General features: G+C 53.6%; 6 protein-coding genes across 6 annotated transcripts; 3 read left to right on the top strand and 3 right to left on the bottom strand.

Annotated features, from left to right (window-relative positions):
• Positions 1-81: 81 nt before the first annotated feature.
• Positions 82-1,777, top strand: BDW74DRAFT_177652 (uncharacterized protein; the record flags this gene model as incomplete). The annotated part of the gene is made up of 3 exons (XM_073728950.1): positions 82-971; positions 1,022-1,366; positions 1,432-1,777. The coding sequence occupies 3 exons, from the start codon at positions 82-84 to the stop codon at positions 1,775-1,777; spliced, it is 1,581 nt and encodes a 526-aa protein (XP_073584685.1).
• A 587-nt stretch (positions 1,778-2,364) lies between these two features.
• On the top strand, positions 2,365-3,935 carry BDW74DRAFT_177651 (uncharacterized protein; the record flags this gene model as incomplete). The annotated part of the gene is made up of 6 exons (XM_073728949.1): positions 2,365-2,499; positions 2,550-2,664; positions 2,784-2,860; positions 2,941-3,026; positions 3,112-3,219; positions 3,329-3,935. 6 exons carry the CDS (start codon positions 2,365-2,367, stop codon positions 3,933-3,935), a joined length of 1,128 nt encoding a protein of 375 aa, XP_073584684.1.
• A 75-nt stretch (positions 3,936-4,010) lies between these two features.
• On the bottom strand, positions 4,011-5,758 carry BDW74DRAFT_14687 (uncharacterized protein). The gene is made up of 2 exons (XM_073723431.1): positions 5,474-5,758; positions 4,011-5,412 (listed from the first exon to the last, which is right to left on the bottom strand). Exons 1-2 carry the CDS (start codon positions 5,621-5,623, stop codon positions 4,087-4,089), a joined length of 1,476 nt encoding a protein of 491 aa, XP_073584683.1. The 5' UTR covers positions 5,624-5,758; the 3' UTR covers positions 4,011-4,086.
• A 283-nt stretch (positions 5,759-6,041) lies between these two features.
• BDW74DRAFT_167588 (uncharacterized protein) lies at positions 6,042-7,379 on the top strand (the record flags this gene model as incomplete). Its single annotated transcript, XM_073726712.1, has 1 exon — positions 6,042-7,379. The coding sequence occupies one exon, from the start codon at positions 6,042-6,044 to the stop codon at positions 7,377-7,379; it is 1,338 nt and encodes a 445-aa protein (XP_073584682.1).
• Positions 7,380-7,393: 14 nt separating this feature from the next.
• Positions 7,394-10,348, bottom strand: BDW74DRAFT_184915 (Zn(II)2Cys6 transcription factor). Its single transcript, XM_073730921.1, has 6 exons — positions 9,743-10,348; positions 9,455-9,681; positions 9,292-9,401; positions 8,656-9,239; positions 8,437-8,607; positions 7,394-8,389 (listed from the first exon to the last, which is right to left on the bottom strand). Exons 1-6 carry the CDS (start codon positions 9,826-9,828, stop codon positions 7,408-7,410), a joined length of 2,160 nt encoding a protein of 719 aa, XP_073584681.1. The 5' UTR covers positions 9,829-10,348; the 3' UTR covers positions 7,394-7,407.
• pmcA (putative P-type calcium ATPase) lies at positions 10,081-15,479 on the bottom strand. Its single transcript, XM_073724355.1, has 3 exons — positions 11,928-15,479; positions 11,738-11,879; positions 10,081-11,690 (listed from the first exon to the last, which is right to left on the bottom strand). The coding sequence occupies exons 1-3, from the start codon at positions 14,967-14,969 to the stop codon at positions 10,555-10,557; spliced, it is 4,320 nt and encodes a 1,439-aa protein (XP_073584680.1). The 5' UTR covers positions 14,970-15,479; the 3' UTR covers positions 10,081-10,554.
• Between the last annotated feature and the right edge of the window lie 1,712 nt (positions 15,480-17,191).

Raw genomic sequence — 17,191 nt, 5'->3', positions numbered from 1 at the left:
CACCGGATGGCGACTTGCCTCTTCATCTTTCCATCCTCCGAACTTTGCCCCTCCAACCTCGCACTATCTAGTCTACTTCCCATGGCGGCCGACACTCCTCACAGGGCCCCGAACGTCTGCAACATCTGCAAGCTGCGCAAGAAACGATGTGACAAGACGCTCCCTCGCTGTGGATACTGCCGCCGCCAGAGCCTCGACTGTCGATACACCATCCCCCCTGCTCCCCGGGCCCGTGGCCGTGTCCGGGTCTCAGCCCAATCTCCTCCAACGCCCCCAGCCTCTCATGCCTCCCCCTACACAGCTTCTCCCATCCAGTTCCCTTCCCGGCCGCTCCTCTGCTCGCCTCTCACCTCCGCCTCCGCCTCCGACAACGACCCCCGACTCAACAGCTGGAACGAGGCAGTCCACTCGGAAGCGTATCGCCTGATCCGCGAGACAGGCCGCTTCTTCGACGACGTGACGGTCGCCTACTTTGCCAGCGTCCATGTCTTTGTGCCCTTGATATCTCGAGAGCAGTTTCACCGGCATCTCTTCTCATTCGGTGCTAGTCCTGTCCCAGACGTCGGGGACTTTTCGCTGCTCCTTCTTGTCGTCGGGCTAATTACATACCATCCCGCACGGGCACAGGCGCAAGCGGCCGCCGGGAATATAGACCTGCCGACTTTGTATCTAACCGCAAAGTCTTTGTTCGCACAGGCCCAGGTCCTCTTGACCAGTACGCCTTCGCTTTATCTGATACAGGCGGGGCTGCTTCTGGCGGTGTTCGAGTATGCACATGGGAATCCGGACCTGGCGCTCGTTACAATCACGGGCGTAGCAAGGCTCGCCCTTGTGGCTGGTCTCGACGCCGGATTGTCTCCAGATGTGGCCTTATCCGCATCAGCCAGCGACAACGGCAATGCGAATCTAGATCAAGACCTGGAGCTAGCAGAAAAGATCAATACATGGTGGGGCATCGTGATATGCGAAAGGTGAGTGCTAGCTAGACTACTCCATACACAACCCGCTCATCATGCACTAGAACATTCCTTAGCGAATCTAGAAACCCAACCCAGCCTCGACTGAGCCAGTTCCCTGCTGATGATACGCCGCTCCCCGTGGAATCCATGGCAGGGACCGCATCGTCCGCTATTAGCATCCCCCTCTGCTTTACGACAGCGCCCAATCTAGGTGGATTCGCCCGAACAGCTCAGGCCGCTTGGCTGCTAGATCGGGTCCTCAATGTCATTCCACTGCCAAACAGTGAGCCGAAACGCATTCAGTTGAGCGATTTGGACAGTCAGTTGCGACTCTTCCTCGCGCAGGTTATAGCGCAGAAAGAGAATAATCATAATATATATTGTGCGTCGTTAGCACTTGGGATCCGGTGTGTCCTCTCTTACTCCTCTCTGTAATCCTGACCATCAGGTATTGACATGTTGTCCGTTGTAGTGCGCTTTTCATCCTTCATTGCCATATCATCCACCTCTTTTCAGACACAGATCCAGATCCAGACCAAGATCCCGCCACCAGTATAACAAGCGAGATCATCAACCGCTCCAACGCAGCACTAACATCCGCCACGCAGATGGTTGTCGACATCGCCATGTCGCACCAAGAGCTATCAGACCACCAGATCGATACATTGCCACCTCTCTGCGGCTATCTCATGCGAGAAGCACTAACCCATGTTCATGTTCTTGCGAGAGACAGAAACGGACATAGAGACCTTCTTCAGGCCACAGTGGACCGACTTGCTAGCAGGTGGAACATGTCCTGGAGTGTTGCCCTACGGTAGGTAAACTCTAGGCTACGCACGGCTATACTGGAGAAAGCATATACGTCTATATAAAGTAGCCTCACAGTATATAGAGAGGAACGCTAGGGCTGTCTTCTTGCAGGATCAAGATGGAGCAGCAGACCGTACACTGGAAAGAGACACGAATATGATAGGTAGATTAAGAGCTATAGTCCGAATGACATAGCGCCTTAGTGCAAGTGGACCGCGGATACCAAAACTTCGTAAGGTACTTTAAATACATGCCGAGTCCCCGGTTGCCGTGGGTCTTGCCGGTCATAATATAGCTTCCATCCCTCAGGTTAGTTGAATGACAAATCACCACCCTGCCCTGCGGCCCCTGCTGCCCCCATAACAGACGGCGCCACTAACTTCTTTTCTTAGTATAACAGCCCCTCCCCCTCGATCTCAGACACCGGCCCAAACCTGACCTGTTCAGTCTCACCCGACCAGACAGGAGCCTCTCCGATCCATAACCAAACCACCAGCCCCCAATAATGGCACCTACCCCAGTCCACCAGCGAGTCTACAACGACCCGCCCTAATACGGCCTCCCAACATACCCAGGCATCAAGGACAAGACCGCCATGGTCGACGGCGCCACCGGCATCTCAGGCCACTACATGCTGCAAGTCCTGTCCCAGTCTCCCGAGCGCTGGAGCAAGATCTACGCCGTGTCTCGGCGTCCGCCGTCCGCACAGGGTATCAGGGAGGGAGCGAGTGTCGAGCATCTACCCGTCGATCTCCTGGGCGGGTGGAGAAAATCAAGCAGGCGGTTGACGGCGTGAAGGAGAGCGTCGACTATGTGTTTTTCTTTGCGTACAGGGAGTCGAGCTCGGAGGATGGGACGCTCTGGGGCGGCCAGGAGCAGATGGTGCTTGAGAATAGTGAGTTGGTTCAGTGACCCCGGCCTTACTTCAGTGCCGCTCCGGGATCGGGATGGCAGAGGTGGCGGGTAGGAGATATAATAAGTAGGCCGTTACTGATTTGATGTGATTGCATCTAGGCCAGATGCTCCGGGACTTTGTGCTGGCCATGCAGGGCTCGGGCATGAAGAGGCTGGTTCTGCAGACGGGGGCCAAGGTGGGTCGGGGTGCTACCTACTGTTTCTGTCTTGAGGGTCTATGAAGTATGAAGCTGATATGGATTGGATATGGATGTAGCAATATGGCGTGCATATCGGGCCTACCAGCTTGCCTTCCAAGGAGACGGACCCTCGCGTTGAGACTCTGCCCAACTTCTACCACCAGTAGGCCCCAAGTCCGTGTCCATCTCCATGTCCATGTCTGGATATGACCATCTCTAACCGGCCACTCTCTTGCACCCCCTTGCAGACAAGAAGACATCCTCAAGGAACTCGGTCCCAAGCAAGGCTTCGACTGGGTCGTCGTACGACCCGCCTTGATCGTCGGCGCCGTCAAGGGCAACTTCATGAACATCGCGTAAGCCTTTGAGCCAAACCAGCCTAACCAACCATGTGAAACCAAAAAAAAAAAAAAAAAAAAAAAAAAAAACGTCGATACCACTAACACTCATCCCATCACCATCCAGCATCGCAATCGGCGTCTACATCGCCGTCAGCCGCGAGCTGCACGACCCCATCGCCTTCCACGGCACAAGCGCCAAATACCACTCCTTCGAGACCTTCTCGTCCGCCCACCTCAACGCCACATTCGAGGAATTCTGCGCCCTCACGCCCCACTGCCGCAACGAAGCATACAATATCGCCAACGGCGACTGCGCAACCTGGTCGTCTGTCCTTCCCGCCGTGGCAGCGCACTTCAACGCACCCATTGCTCCCCTCGATGTCCTTACCAGCCCAGGACGCCACCCATTCAGGAAAACCAGCAACCTCCCTTCCCCCCGCAATCCCAGCGAGCGCGCTGTCTTCGAGCTAAGGGATAGTCTTGTTGCATGGAGTCAAGAGGATCGGGTGCGCGGGGCATGGGAGCGGCTCGCCGAGCGGGAGGGGCTGGATCGGAGTGTGTTCTACGAGGCGAGCTGGGCGTTTGCGGATGGGTGCGTGAGCTTCCAGCATGAGGTTATGCTGGATGTGGGTAAGGCGCGGAGGGCTGGGTTCCATGGGACCGTGAACACGGAGGAGGATTTCGTTAGGGCTATGGTGGCCACGCAGGAGATGGAGTTTTTCCCAAGCTAGGCCTAGGTTTCGGTTTCGGTCGTGGGGTGTAAGACTAAGGTCAGGTAGCGTTCCTGGACACGGTCAATGCCTTTGCTGATTCTAAGCAATAATGTTCGGATTTCTCTCTTATGTTCAGGAGAGATAAGGTACGTCAACGTCAATTAGTCGTCTACCAACTATACCTAAACGCCCGATCCTGCTTATCCGTGACATCCGCATCACCCAAGTACGCTTCTCCATGCTCCCTCTCAGCATCGACGCCCTCCCTCTCCCGCTGCTTATTATCCCTCACACAAAGCACACGGTACACCATGGTCGTAAAAATAAGCAGTCCCCACGTGACAAGTGCCGTGATAAGTCCCTCGAGGTACTTCGGCCGATTCGTCCACAGCTGCGGAGACGCAATGCACCCCGCACAATATCCGATGAAGAACATGGCGTTCACGACGGCGCGCTTCGTGTTTCCCTTGACGTTTGATGCGACCAGCGACAAGAGGATCGACCACGAGGCTGTGATGCAGGAGGCTAGCCACGCGGCTACGATGACGCCCCAGCCCGCGCTAAGTGGGAGGACGAGCATGAGGATGTTCCCTACAATCGGCGGGATACAGAGGATAACCACGACGAGGGTTCGTTGTCGGGGAAGCATCCAGCACAGCGCCATGCCTATCCAGAGGAGCGCAACCTGCACGGCTCCCGAGGGTGCTGTGTACAGCATTGTCTGGAGCTGGGAGTAGCCAATGGAGTTAATGACGAGGGTCGCGAACGTCAGGACGGGCGATTGCATGGTCACGAGCACGCCAAACCAAAACGCACACCAGGCTTTCGGGTCGAGGAGGGTTTCCTTGAGTTGCGGGATGGAGAAAGACGTCTTATCGCCTCCTTCGCGGTCCTTCGCCATGCGCAGCGCAAGGACCTGTTTCTCGCGCGCGTTCAGAAACCATGCGTCCTTTGGACCGGACGGCATGAGGGTGAAGAAGCCCACGCCCGCGGCTATGGTCAGTGCTCCGCAGATGGTGAAGAGCGTGCGCCAGGGCGCGAGCGCGAGACTGCCGTTCTTCCCGATCCCGTACATGAGCAGACACCCCAGTACCTGGGCGATTCCGTTCATGGAGACCCACAGCCCTGTCCGCCATGCGTGCTCGTGGCTCCGGTACCAGATGGATGTTATCGTCACGAATGCAGGCGAGACGGCTCCCTCCGTGAATCCCAGCAGGAACCGGACGGCCGCGAAACCGGCGTAGTTTTGTGGCGCCGCGAGACAAGCACAGGTTATACCCCAGAGGATGACTGTGGCGCCGACGAATTTTGTGAGAGGCAGGCGGCTCATGAGGTAGATGAAGGGGTACTCGGCAACGAGCTGTCCGATGTAGAAGATGGAGCTGCACCAGGAGTACTGCGAGTTGCTGAGGTTGAGGTCTGTCATGAGGCCGAAGACGCCGGCGTAGCTGAGGGATTGCTTGTCGAGGTACTGGAGGAGGAAGACGAGGCACATCTGGATCTGTTAGTGGTGCTTTCAGGACGTGGTTGAAATGGTATGGACTATGGGGGCGTACAAAAGGCAAGATGACCATGTCGATCTTGCGCACGAGGGCCTTCTCTTCTTCTTCGGTGTATGTCTCGACCGTGCCATTGCCATTGTCATTGTCGATTGAGCGTCTCTTCTCATCGTCCGAGGGACGAACCTTCATATCGGAGGCCTCCATGTCGACGGTGTTGGTGAGGGACGACTAGCAACCACTGGCAAGCGATGGGAGCGTTGCCGGTTATAAGAGCACCAGCCGCTCCTGACTCGAACCGCCATATCTCGCTCGATCTCGGAGTTCCTCCAACTCTTCAGCAGACCAGCTGACTTGGCAATGATAAGCGTAATTGATGTCACTAAGCATGGCGATCCGTGATTGGCGCTGATCGGGGATGTGAGTGGACGGCGAGGTCCGTGGAGGACTCCAGTGATGGTCGGGATGCAGACTGCCGATGTCGGGTGCAGACTGCCGACGCCCCTTTAACCCCAACAACTCCGCACTACACGATTGTTATAATACTATCTCTTATCATCTTCCCGTCTTTATTTCTACCCTATCTTGCAAGCGCTCGAGCTGGTTGAGAATAATTCCACGAAAAATGGCCTCCGTAACAGAAGCAGACATCAAGCCCTGGCTTCGGCCACCTCCTCAGTCCTACCTCCTCACCAATGCAAACATCGTCGATGTTGTCTCTGGTAGCATCAAAGAGAACCACTGGGTGACAGTAACCAATGGCAAGATTACCTCAGTCTCGCCTTCGCCCCCGGCCGACACGGCTCTGCCCCAATCCTACATCACAGTCGACTGCACAGGCCTCTACATCAGCCCCGGTCTCTTCGACGCCCACGTCCACTTCGTCGCAGTTCCAGGTTTCCCCAGCTTATCCACAGCCTTCGGCAACTGGAATGATGTCTCGTTACTGCGCCAACCCTATGTCGCAACACAAATGCTGCACCGGGGCTTTACCTCCGTCAGGGACTGCGGCGGCGCACAGCTCGCCTTCAAGCAAGCGATTGAAGAGGGCGTATTTCCCGGTCCGCGACTGTTCATTGCGGGTCACGCCCTTTCGCAGTCCGGCGGGCACGGAGATATCCGCTCAACCCACGACCACGTCCAGTGCTGCGCGGGACACACGAATGGGCTGGGCCGAATCTGCGATGGTGTCCCAGCTTGCATGCAAGCTGTCCGGGAGGAGATCCGCTCGGGTGCGGACTTTATTAAGATCATGGGATCTGGCGGAGTCTCGACACCGACTGATCGCCTGGAGCAGCTGCAGTTCACGACTCAAGAATTGCAGGCAATTGTGGAATGTGCTGAGAATGCGGGGACGTATGTTACTGCCCACGCTTATACGCCAAAGGCAATGCTGCATGCAATTGAGAACGGAGTGAAGGGGATCGAGCACGGAAACTTTGTCACGGAGGAGGTTGCTAAGGTCATGGTCGAAAAGGGAATCTACCTAACGCCGACTCTGATCTCATACGCCGAGATGGATTCGGAGAAGTGGAAGGGGTATCTGCCTGCTGACGGGCAGGCAAAGAACACAGAGGTGCTGAGTGCCGGGTTGAAGAGCTTAAAGATTGCAGCTGATGCGGGTGTCACGATCTGTTATGGAAGTGATCTGTTAGGCCCGCTGGGTCTGGCGCAGACGGGCGAGTTCAAATTGAGAGCGCAGGCGCTGAGCCCGTTGGCGGTGTTGCAGAGCGCAACCATCAACCCAGCGAAGATGATGGGACAGGCTGAGGCCATTGGACAGATCAAGGAAGGCTTCTGGGCTGATGTGCTCTTCCTCAAAGATAATCCGTTGGAGGATGTGACCATCTTTGATCGGCCCGAGGATTGTCTCATGGGTGTCATGAAGGAGGGAAGAGTATATAAGAGCCAGTGGGAGGGGTTGAAGGAGGACGCAGATGTTCCAGTGCGTATCAGAAGGTAGCAGTCTCCCTAGAATAAGTAATAAGACGTCAGGTATATGAAATCGGGTGTACTGAAGAGATATCGAACTCCAGCATGTCTAGCCCTGTCAGTCCCATCAGCGCTAACTGGTCATCATGGCTCCAGATCATCTGTGGGTCGATATCAAGAGGCAGCGGCGAATCCATTGCCACCGAGCTTGGCAAGTTTTGATGCGCCAGGGGATGATCGCCTATGAGCGTCGAGACTGATGTCTGCGCGTGCATCGTAGTATTTGGCATTGCCGACATCGACCTAAAGCCTGGATTGGGCACCTCAAACTGTAGGCTTCGCTGCTGCTCGGTATCGTTTAAGCTTGCTTTCGATGAGACCCATTGGGCCCACTGGCTATACCCAGCTGCATTGCGCGCGTCGTCTCTTGCTTCTCCCTCGTAATTCTCACCATTGGATGCACCGACATTTCCAAGTTTCGCAAACGCTTCGTTCGAGATTGTCTGGAGGGCCTCCACAAAGCGAACCCCAACCTCGGCTGGTAGGTTACCGAGCGCCATCGTTCGGAGATGATTCAGCCCGAAGGCAACGCGCGCTTCGTAATGCGCGTCTCGCTCGATGATGCCAGCCAGAATGGCTACTATAGTTGCGATACTGCACCCTTGAAAATCCGTAAATGAAAAGCGAAAGGTGAGGTTGTTACGAGATAGTGATTCGCATAATGACAAAATCATTTTGCTTGCTTCAACACAGGATAGTGCAAGGTCGTCAAAGACACTGCTTGACCCAGTCCTTGTGGGTGTATCTATATTTGCGTCGGGCCGATGGCGTCGGACGTGAACTTGGATGGTGTTGAGGAGGGAGCCCTTGCCTAGGACAATCCAGGCATAGAGGTAATTAAGCTGAAGATGAATGATGGCACGATAATCGGCATCTTTTGGGCGGATGTTTTCTACTCGCAGTTCTGGTGGTAGGCTTCGCTTCCAGGTTGCTAGCTCCGATTGCAGTGTTTCGATTTGGGAGCCATGTAGCGTCTTTGTCCTAAAGCTAGGGTTAAAATCATAGGAGGCCAAGAGCGGGATACGCACCCCTGGTCAGCAGTCCGGTCCAGAATCATAACCAAGCTCGCATATGCTATTTGGTGCTGTATATTATCTACTGCCTGCGCATGATCCAAGGGGGGCAAAGGGACTGGCAGAGGCGTGGTAATCGCTGAGGGATCGATAGACCGTGGACGATTCAGCTTGATGGCAGTTGTTCTATACTTGTCAAGAAAGTAATTGGATCGAGAATAGGTGAGTTCCTACCTTTCCAAAGAGTACACTGACCACCAGGTTCGGCAGCGTACCTGTTTCTCGTGCTCCGATATTCGCGAATCGTCCGCCTGCTGGTGTATTTCCAGCGCAACAGCTTTACGCAAAGCAAGTCCCATATAAGAGTATGCCGATCCAAGTGCCCGGTCTGGAAGAGAGTACACCCCAAGTATAAACGGCGCCTGAATCGAAGTCAAAGAGGTACGGTCCATGAGGTCTGGAATGAGTGACCGGGCTTCTTCGAAGAAGATTCGCCCAGGCTCTCTATCATCGGGAAGTAAATTCGCTGGAAACGTTGACGGCCTCTCCAGCTCCGTCCATTGACTACCCAAGGCCAGAACTGACAGGACCAGACACACGAATTCGCTGTCGAGGCGCAGGGGAGACGCTTGTTCTGTATAGAACTGGTCGACGTCCACCAGGAACTGGGCTTGGTCGAGGTAGAAGAATACATCGGTGGCATGGGTTAAGCATACGGAAATCAAGAAGTCGGCAATGGCTCGGGGTGGAAGGACACGAGATGCTTTGTGGATGCGTCTGATTTCGTTTGGTTGTAGAATCGTCGGTTGATGGTATTGCTGGCCCCGTCAGTCGTTTCCAGTATGAAGCTTAGAAACTCGATGTACGTACCGTCTGCATAGCCATCATGTCACTTTCTTCTAATTCTATACGAGGGTCCAAGGCGAGCGCTTCACGGAGTTGTAGAAGAAACCTTGGCCAGGTTATCTTCATTGTTGGGTCTAGAGTTAGCTAGTCAGCCATGCGTCCCGGCTCAAGAAGGCCGGCAACTTACTACTGTTGATATCTGCATGATCCTCAGTGGCCTTGAAGCCGCTTGGCTCGCACGGCCTGTCGACTGCTGTTCTCGTCCGTCGCGGTGAAGCTGACCCAGGTTCCCTTGGAGATACACCGAGGTAGTATTTGGTGACATTGCAGACCCTATCATCTCGGGCACACCTCTGACATCGACCCGTATTGACGCCGACGCATTTGCTCTTGCGGGCCTTGCAGCGATCACATCTGGAGATGGGCGTAAGCTCATTCGGTAGTCAACAAAGTAGCCGGGCAAGTTGCAACCTACGCCTGAACAGCCCGCTTGCGCTTATCGTCTGGGACTCTGCGGGACTTGAGACGCCGTGGTGTCCCCTGAGGCTCTATGGTCGACATCTTTGCGTTCCAGCATTTTTATCGCCGGAGATAGACTAGACGTAACTTCCTGATAACATAGCGGAACACAACCGCGTCATGTGACAATGACAATGGCCTTGTCTCCGGACAAACCCTGAGCTGCCTGCTCCTTCTCCGGAGTTTCACTGATAACAAATGCTCCACCACGTAAGCATCACTCCGGGCTATCGGAGATCCAAAGCCGTTGGGTCAGGAAGGGCTCGCATCGTGAGGCAAAATGGTAAGACAGAACACTCAGGAAACCGGTTTCATTTAGCTAATAAGCTCGATAAAGAAGATCCCAGACGCATCTGAACGAAAAAAGGGTGTGATTGAGTAATACAAAGAAAGTTCCTAAACTACAAGAGGCAGAAAATAAAAGCCCCTTGGCCACAAACAAGCCGAAAAGTAAGCAAGCGAGCCACCGAAAGCGCCTGGCTAAAAGACTCCATGATGCGAATGGGCAGAAGAGGGTTGTCTATAAAGCAAGCGAGCAACAGCAAAAAACGTGATGAAAACAAACGCATGTAGTACAGCCTTCCAGGCGCCGAGCAACCAGTGATTAAAGTTCCGAGAGAATGAAGACAGATGGGAATAGAACCGCTTATAGCAGAAAACATGGCAGACGAGTCACCGCAGGACTTTTGAATGAGGAACACAGATACTAGACGTAGGGTTGCCGCAGCTGAAAAACAACGCACGTATTTGATTGAGTTGAGTAACGTATCATGACTGGCTTTGGCTAGATCGTGATCTGGATCGTCTACTGCGGTGTGATGGTTCCCTCGCGGGAGGAGCGTGTTCAAAGAATGGGATCAAGTCAGGGTTCTGGCTCGGAGGCGTTGTAGACGTTGCTGCGTAATCACCAATGATATTGTCATCCGGAGCGGTGTCCGGGTGGACTTCGATGCCTGGTTGCCTGTTCCGCCCTCCATTGTTGTTGAAATCAAACTTGAATGCCTCTCCTTCTCCCGGTCGCTCAATTGGAGACCAGCCAGCGATACTGCCTGCCACAACACCCGCCATCGCAGCCGCGGGACCAAAGGCCGAGTTCGAGCGGGAGCGTGTGCGCTTCCTTGACCGGGAATCGGGAGTCGCGGGAAACGGCGGAGTGCCTTCGCCGCTATCGCCAACGGGAGTCCCCGGAGCAGAGTTCTCGCGCGATCTTGAGCCGCTGCGAGACCGCGGGAGGAGTTCTTGAGGATGCTGCAGTTTGTGAGCTACCTTCCTTAGACGTCCTCCACGAAGAGACTTGAAGAATTTCAACTGGTCTCGGATTTCCTCGAGGGCGGGGTTCCATTCAAAACGTCTGTCTTCATCAGAAACAATAAGTTCCGGGCGCTTCTTGCGATGGAAGGTCGGGATAAGCTTGCGAAGGAACTCATCAGGAATCAGTCGAATTATCACACCCACTGGGAGCGAAATCACGCCGAGGATAAGGCAAACTGCCCATTGCGCTCCTGTCAAGCGTGTAACGGAGAAGGCATGTCCACCAACAAAGATGATCAGAATCTGACCGCCAACAATGATAAATTGGATGCCGATGAACCACCGGTTGCGGAGAAGACCGTCAAAGATGTTGAGCCCATTATCTAAGCGGCGAGAATTCCATTGGTTGAAGATCTGCATCCAGACAAACGTGTTGAACACCACTGTGGTAAGGACGGTGTTTGCATCGTCATCACCATTAAAGTCAATGATACCTTTCAGTATAGACTTCCCAGCAAAGTTAAGAACGAGTGTAACCACCAGTTGGTATATGCTTTGTCCGATCATCATCTTCCACATTGTAATGTTGATGAGGGGCGCAGACTTTGGTTCAGGTCGACGGTTCAGAACATAGGGTGAAGGAGGATCCGTGGCTATTTCCTGTTAGCCTATTATATATGATTTTAGATGGCAAACATACCAAGAGCAAGCGCCGCGAAGGTATCCATAATCAAGTTAACCCACAGAAGCTGAACTGCAGTCAACACAGATTCCTCGTCGCCACTAGCCACCGCAGAGATAAATGTGAGCAGGACGGCCGTGATGTTGACCGTAATTTGGAACTGTGCTGATTAGCATAGAAACAACAGATGTGTTTTACCGTGACTTACCTGCAAGAACTTCTTCACGGCATCGTTGACGGTCCGACCCCAAGCCATAGCCTTTACAATTGACGCAAAGTTGTCATCCATCAGGATGATGTCTGACGCCTCCTTTGCAACCTCTGTTCCGGTGATTCCCATGGAGAAACCAACATCCGCAGTCTTCAGAGCTTGAGCATCGTTTGTTCCATCTCCAGTCACGGCAACGGTCTCGCCGAGTTTCTTGAGCTGAGAAACAAGGATCTTCTTGTCATCTGGACTGGATCTAGCAAGAACCTGTAGACGTGGGATAATCTGTGTCATCTGGCGACTGCTAAGCTTTCTGAACTTGGGCCCTTCGATCGCGACACCGCCGGGAGTAAAGATACCACATTCTTGGGCAATCGCTTTAGCGGTGACGATGTTGTCTCCCGTAACCATTCGCACGAATACACCCGCACGCTGACACTGTTCAACTGATTCCGTGACTCCGGCTCGCAAGGGATCCTGGATACCAAAAACACCGAACATGACCATGTCTTTAAAGATAGGATCGAATGCAGCAAGCGACCGATCTTCCTCCTGTGTGGGAGCTCCTCGAGGAGGCCACTCGGTGAAGTCGCGGTAAACGAGGCCGATGGTGCGCAAGGACTGAGTAGCGTAGTTGTTGATAGTCTCGTCAAGTTTGTTGCGATCCTTGTCGTCTAGGGGACCTTCTTCAAGATTCTGAGTAGGGTCACGAACAATTCTGGTCGATTTGGCCAGCAGAACCTCAGAGGCGCCCTTGACCAGCATGCGATACTTCTTTCCGTTGTCAATCTTGATCACAACGGCCATACACTTGCGACCTGAATCGAACGGCACCATCTGAGCAATACTCGCGTTATCCCGCGCCTCACTAAGTGATCCTAATCCGAGGTATGTCCGTGCGAAGCCAAGGAGGGCCGTCTCGGTCTTAGATCCGATGAATGTCGTGGTTCCTTCTTGTTCTCCCTCGAAAGCGGTCGAATTGAGGACGATTGAGTCGAGGAGGAGCTCTTTGGCTGGTTTTGAAAGACTTGATGCAAACTCAGAAGGAGACAACGCGTTCCCGGAATCGGCAGGGCGATCATCGTTGCCACTGGTAGGTGAAGACGCCTGGGATTTTCCTCCAAACTTGGTCTTGGTTCCTAATGTTGCCGCAACGGCAGTCATCTTGTTCTCCGTGAGAGTACCCGTTTTATCCGAGCAGATAGTTGTCGCATTTCCCATGGTTTCACAGGCCCTAAGCAAACGAACCAGGTTATTGTCCTTCAGCATACGAGTCGTAGCGAACGCAAGCGCAAGTGTAACAGCCAGAGGCAACCCTTCTGGAACCGCAACTACGATGACAGTCACCGCCACAATGAAGATTTGCAAAAAGGCCTGACCCTTCTCATCGGCATTGCCAAGGCTCTTCAGCTGGGCTAGGAACTTGATGAACAGGACGACAAAAAGCAGCAGACCGGCAGCCAAACCTAGTTTAGCAATGTATTCCGCGAGGACGTTCAGTTTTGTCTGCAGTGGGGTGGTCTGGCCCTCATCTTGAAGCGACATCATTGTCTTGCCGTAAGTCGAGTTCACACCAACAGCCGTAACCAAGAATGTGCCCACACCTTCTGACACTTTGGCACCAGAGACAATGAACGGGTCCATCTTCGCAAGATTCTCATGTTTTTCAATGGCAGCGAAAACGTCCTGAGCCGGCGTCTTACGCAGCACATCTGATTCACCGGTAGCGGAAGATTCATCGCATTTAACATTATGGCCTCCAATATAAATGCCATCAACCGGAACAAGCTCGCCTGGTTCTAGATGCATGAGATCACCCACGAGGAGATCATGGATAGAAATCTCAGTCATCTTCCCGGACCGAATCACCTTGACCAGACGATCTTCCTTCTTCTTGTTTAGTTTGACGAATTGACGTTCCTTCTGCCAGTCGTTGGCTGCACCGACGACCACGACGATCAGGATCGCCACAATGATAGCAACACCCTCGACCCATTGTACCCGCGGCTCGCCAGGTTTCGCCGTAACAGATTGGTAGATTCCGAGGGCGAGCGAGATGATGGCGGCCACCGTCAACAGGATAAGGACTTTATCATTGTACGCAAGCCAGGCTAGTTCGAGAATACTTTTGGTCTTCTTCTCAGGCAGTTTGTTCTCTCCGAATACGCGCTTGCGGTCAAAGTAGGCATTTTCGTCCTGTTTGTGTGGTGTAGTATCCGCTCGAGAGGGTTCTGGGGTTGGGGATTCGGCGGCAGGTTTCGGCAGAGACTGATGGTTATTGCTCGAGGCAGTTGCATCGTCGAAACTCACGGTGCCGTCCAACTCGTTTTCATCCAAGCCCAGACCGCTGCGTGCATCAGTTCGCAGACCCTTTGCAAGACCAGCAAGACCGCCAAGAGCGTAAAATGCGCCAAGGCTCTTGGGATTCAACAATTTGTTCAGCTGCCCGGGCGAGAACGCGAAGCTGTTGTTCTCGACCTCGAATTCTGCTTCCCGGCCCGGGTCCGGCTGGAGAGCTTCCTCGTAGTTTTCGATCGTAGTTTTTGCTGAATTAGACGGCGACCCATTGCTTCCATTCGAATGTGATTCGGCTCCATTAATCTGACTCGAGTCCTCAGATTCGATGGAGTTTCCGCGAGACCTAGTTCCCGGTACGGAGAGGTAATTCGAATGAGCCATTGAATCCCCCATTTTCGCGGTGGGTGAGAAAGCGTTGCTACGTGGCGATGGTGAGGTTGGCCTGCTATCGTGCTCCTTACCCTCCGACGAAGCATATGATCGTACCGAGTGAGCCGAGCGGGTATCCGAAGGAGAGACCGTACTGCTGTTCAGAAGCGCGCTGGTGTCTGTATGATCAGCATTGTTGGCGGAGCGTGACTGTGAAGGCTGCGATGGACCATCGACCTGGGAAGGTTGGGGTTGATCGGAGGAGGTGACGGCCGAGGTGTCGATTGTTATGGTGGGCGCCCGTTCTCGGCGGAGAGGCGTTGAGGCTGGCTGTCTGGAGTCATTGTTGTCGTTGGATAGCCTAGGCTCGGACATGGTCGGCCAAGAGTGAGACAGCGCCCCTCAAAGAGCCTCGAGGGCAACCGAACAAAGAAAAGATAGATATCAATAGGAATGTAGCTCCGGAGGGAGCAACTGGACGGTGGTCGACCCTGTCATGAACACAGGCAAGTAAGGAGAGACAGCCCCCATTCAGCGATACGACAGACAGAGTCGCAGTGCAAGTGAAGGGGAAACGAGGCTGCGGGTGCCCAAGGGTCAGCCAATGCCAGCTAACGACCTGACAAAGAAAGAATAAGCCAAGGGGATGAGATGATGAAAAAGAAAATAAGGTAGAAGAAGACCCTGAGCGCGGGAGACACTAAGAGATGCGACGGTCAAATAAGAGTGGTCAAGACGTCCTGCTTCCGTCACTCCACAGGCCCACCGATCGCTCTTCCAGAACCCGACTCGTATTTGTTGCCTTTTTCATGAGTCGGCCTACATACATGTGCTATGGAAGATACGACTGCGACTGAGAAACTATACGAAACAACAGGCTACAACTTTCTACCGTTAAGCTGACAGTCAGAACTCTTTCAAAGACACTATCCTCTCCTTTTATGGGCCCTGGCTGGCACAAGAAGAAGAAACGGAGCTTGACATGGTCCCCGCCAACCTTACTCGCTGGCGCGTTTGCACTGCCTCCTTCCCGTCTCCATACTCCGTCGTTCCATTATTCAACCAACAGTCCAGACCTCGACTGCTCCGGTTTTTATCGCTTCTTGTCAGTCTTGTCAAGAAAAGAAGGTTTTTTTTCACCCACGAGCCTGGACTCACGACGTATTCAATATGCTCTTTTCATCTGACGAATCTCTCAGGGCCGAATACGAAGCCGCAGCGCCCAACTGCCAGCTCCTTCTGCACAACCCTGGCCTAACCACGCTGGCACCCGCATATCGCCAGATTCGCCATCAGACCCTCCTTCATTCCAACTCCAACAAATCAATGCCGGCAAAAACACGAATTAGATGGCAGGAATGATGCTCAAGCTCGCAGCCCAAGCTGCAGTCCAAGAATCAAACAAATAGCGTTGCTGGATTCGGGAGCTTGGCAGAGGCTGTGCAAAATCACACTACTCCCCACTCCACTTTCCTTCAATCCGGCCAAATATGAAGCTTCACTATCGATTTTGATGCTGCTGATTTATTGGTTCTTGCTTGCAGTGGTGCTCACAATCAAGACTTTGACAACCCTCTAGTTTGCGCCGGTCAATATGCTCCATTCTTGATTTGGGGTGAGCTGCAGTCGCATCACCAATTCCATGTAGCAACGCGCGCTGTGAACGGTTCTAGAGGTCCCTGTTTCGGGGAGCGACGATCATGCTATGTTTTCGGTACTTTGTACAACAGTGGCACTCGACGCTTAGAGTTGTTGCCACTGCAAGATGCAGGTGTGTCTGCCATATCAGGGATGAAGCCTTTTGCCTCAAAGGAGGCGAGGACCCCCGTGGGCCGTAGGTCCCTGCCAACGGAGTATACAATTCAAGGCCGCGAGTCCACGACCAGCATGACGTGTTTTTCCGCCTCTCCAGGGCTTGACTCTGAATTCCTGGGACGTGATAGGTGAGTTTGCCTCCTGTATCAGGAATTTGAGATCCGTACGACGGAGTGTCTCCGTTTAGGGTATCCCTCCGGGGACCGGGGAATTGGCTGATCAAAGTGAAACGACGACGATTTTGTCTCGTTAATCGTACCCGAACCCCTCGGAAGAGTCTGAACTCCAACGGCTATATACCGGGCTATCTATGCAACCTCCGTAGAGCAGACAGATGCCACTTCCTCGCCCCTGAAGCCACCTCGTTGGAGTCGGTGTACCGTATGCGATAGATATATCGATTCGCTGGCGTTTACTCAGACATGAACGCGTACTCTGTAACGTGGGTCAAGACGCCTCAACAGCGTCGTACTCTGTATGGCACAGTAGTGGCGTCAATAAATCAATACCACTCCCACGAATCATTCCCAATTGCCTGCTCATGCTCGTGCCTCGTCAAAGTCCACCGGCGCCTTGACTAGAGTTGATGTCCTACGCTTTCAACCAACCCCGAGGTACTTTCCAAATGGTAGCGCTCCAGACCTAATACTTGGTCTCCGGATACTTATTGGGGGCTCTACTGCAACTACCAATGATGCCCAGCTCTCTCTGGGCGGGCTGGTAGTACTATTCACCTATTCGAGGTGTGCTATGCCCTCATCGTCATGCCGTAGACACTAGGT

This window comes from Aspergillus multicolor (genome assembly GCF_047715735.1).
Source record: "Aspergillus multicolor strain CBS 133.54 unplaced genomic scaffold BDW74scaffold_10, whole genome shotgun sequence".
Lineage (NCBI taxonomy): Eukaryota > Fungi > Ascomycota > Eurotiomycetes > Eurotiales > Aspergillaceae > Aspergillus > Aspergillus multicolor.
This window is presented reverse-complemented; position numbering and strand designations above follow the sequence as displayed.

Excerpts from the sequence above, each read along its gene's own strand:
- pmcA (XM_073724355.1), bottom strand. The coding sequence starts at position 14,969 with ATGTCCGAGCCTAGGCTATCCAACGACAACAATGACTCCAGACAGCCA. Across the intron at positions 11,880-11,927 it reads CCGTGAAGAAGTTCTTGCAG|TTCCAAATTACGGTCAACAT; the intron begins GTAAGTCACGGT and ends TAATCAGCACAG. Across the intron at positions 11,691-11,737 it reads CTTCGCGGCGCTTGCTCTTG|CCACGGATCCTCCTTCACCC; the intron begins GTATGTTTGCCA and ends AACAGGAAATAG.
- BDW74DRAFT_14687 (XM_073723431.1), bottom strand. The coding sequence starts at position 5,623 with ATGGAGGCCTCCGATATGAAGGTTCGTCCCTCGGACGATGAGAAGAGA. Across the intron at positions 5,413-5,473 it reads ACATGGTCATCTTGCCTTTT|ATGTGCCTCGTCTTCCTCCT; the intron begins GTACGCCCCCAT and ends TAACAGATCCAG.
- BDW74DRAFT_184915 (XM_073730921.1), bottom strand. The coding sequence starts at position 9,828 with ATGTCGACCATAGAGCCTCAGGGGACACCACGGCGTCTCAAGTCCCGC. Across the intron at positions 9,682-9,742 it reads CGCAAGCGGGCTGTTCAGGC|ATGTGATCGCTGCAAGGCCC; the intron begins GTAGGTTGCAAC and ends GCCCATCTCCAG. Across the intron at positions 8,608-8,655 it reads TCAGTGTACTCTTTGGAAAG|AACAACTGCCATCAAGCTGA; the intron begins GTAGGAACTCAC and ends TGACAAGTATAG.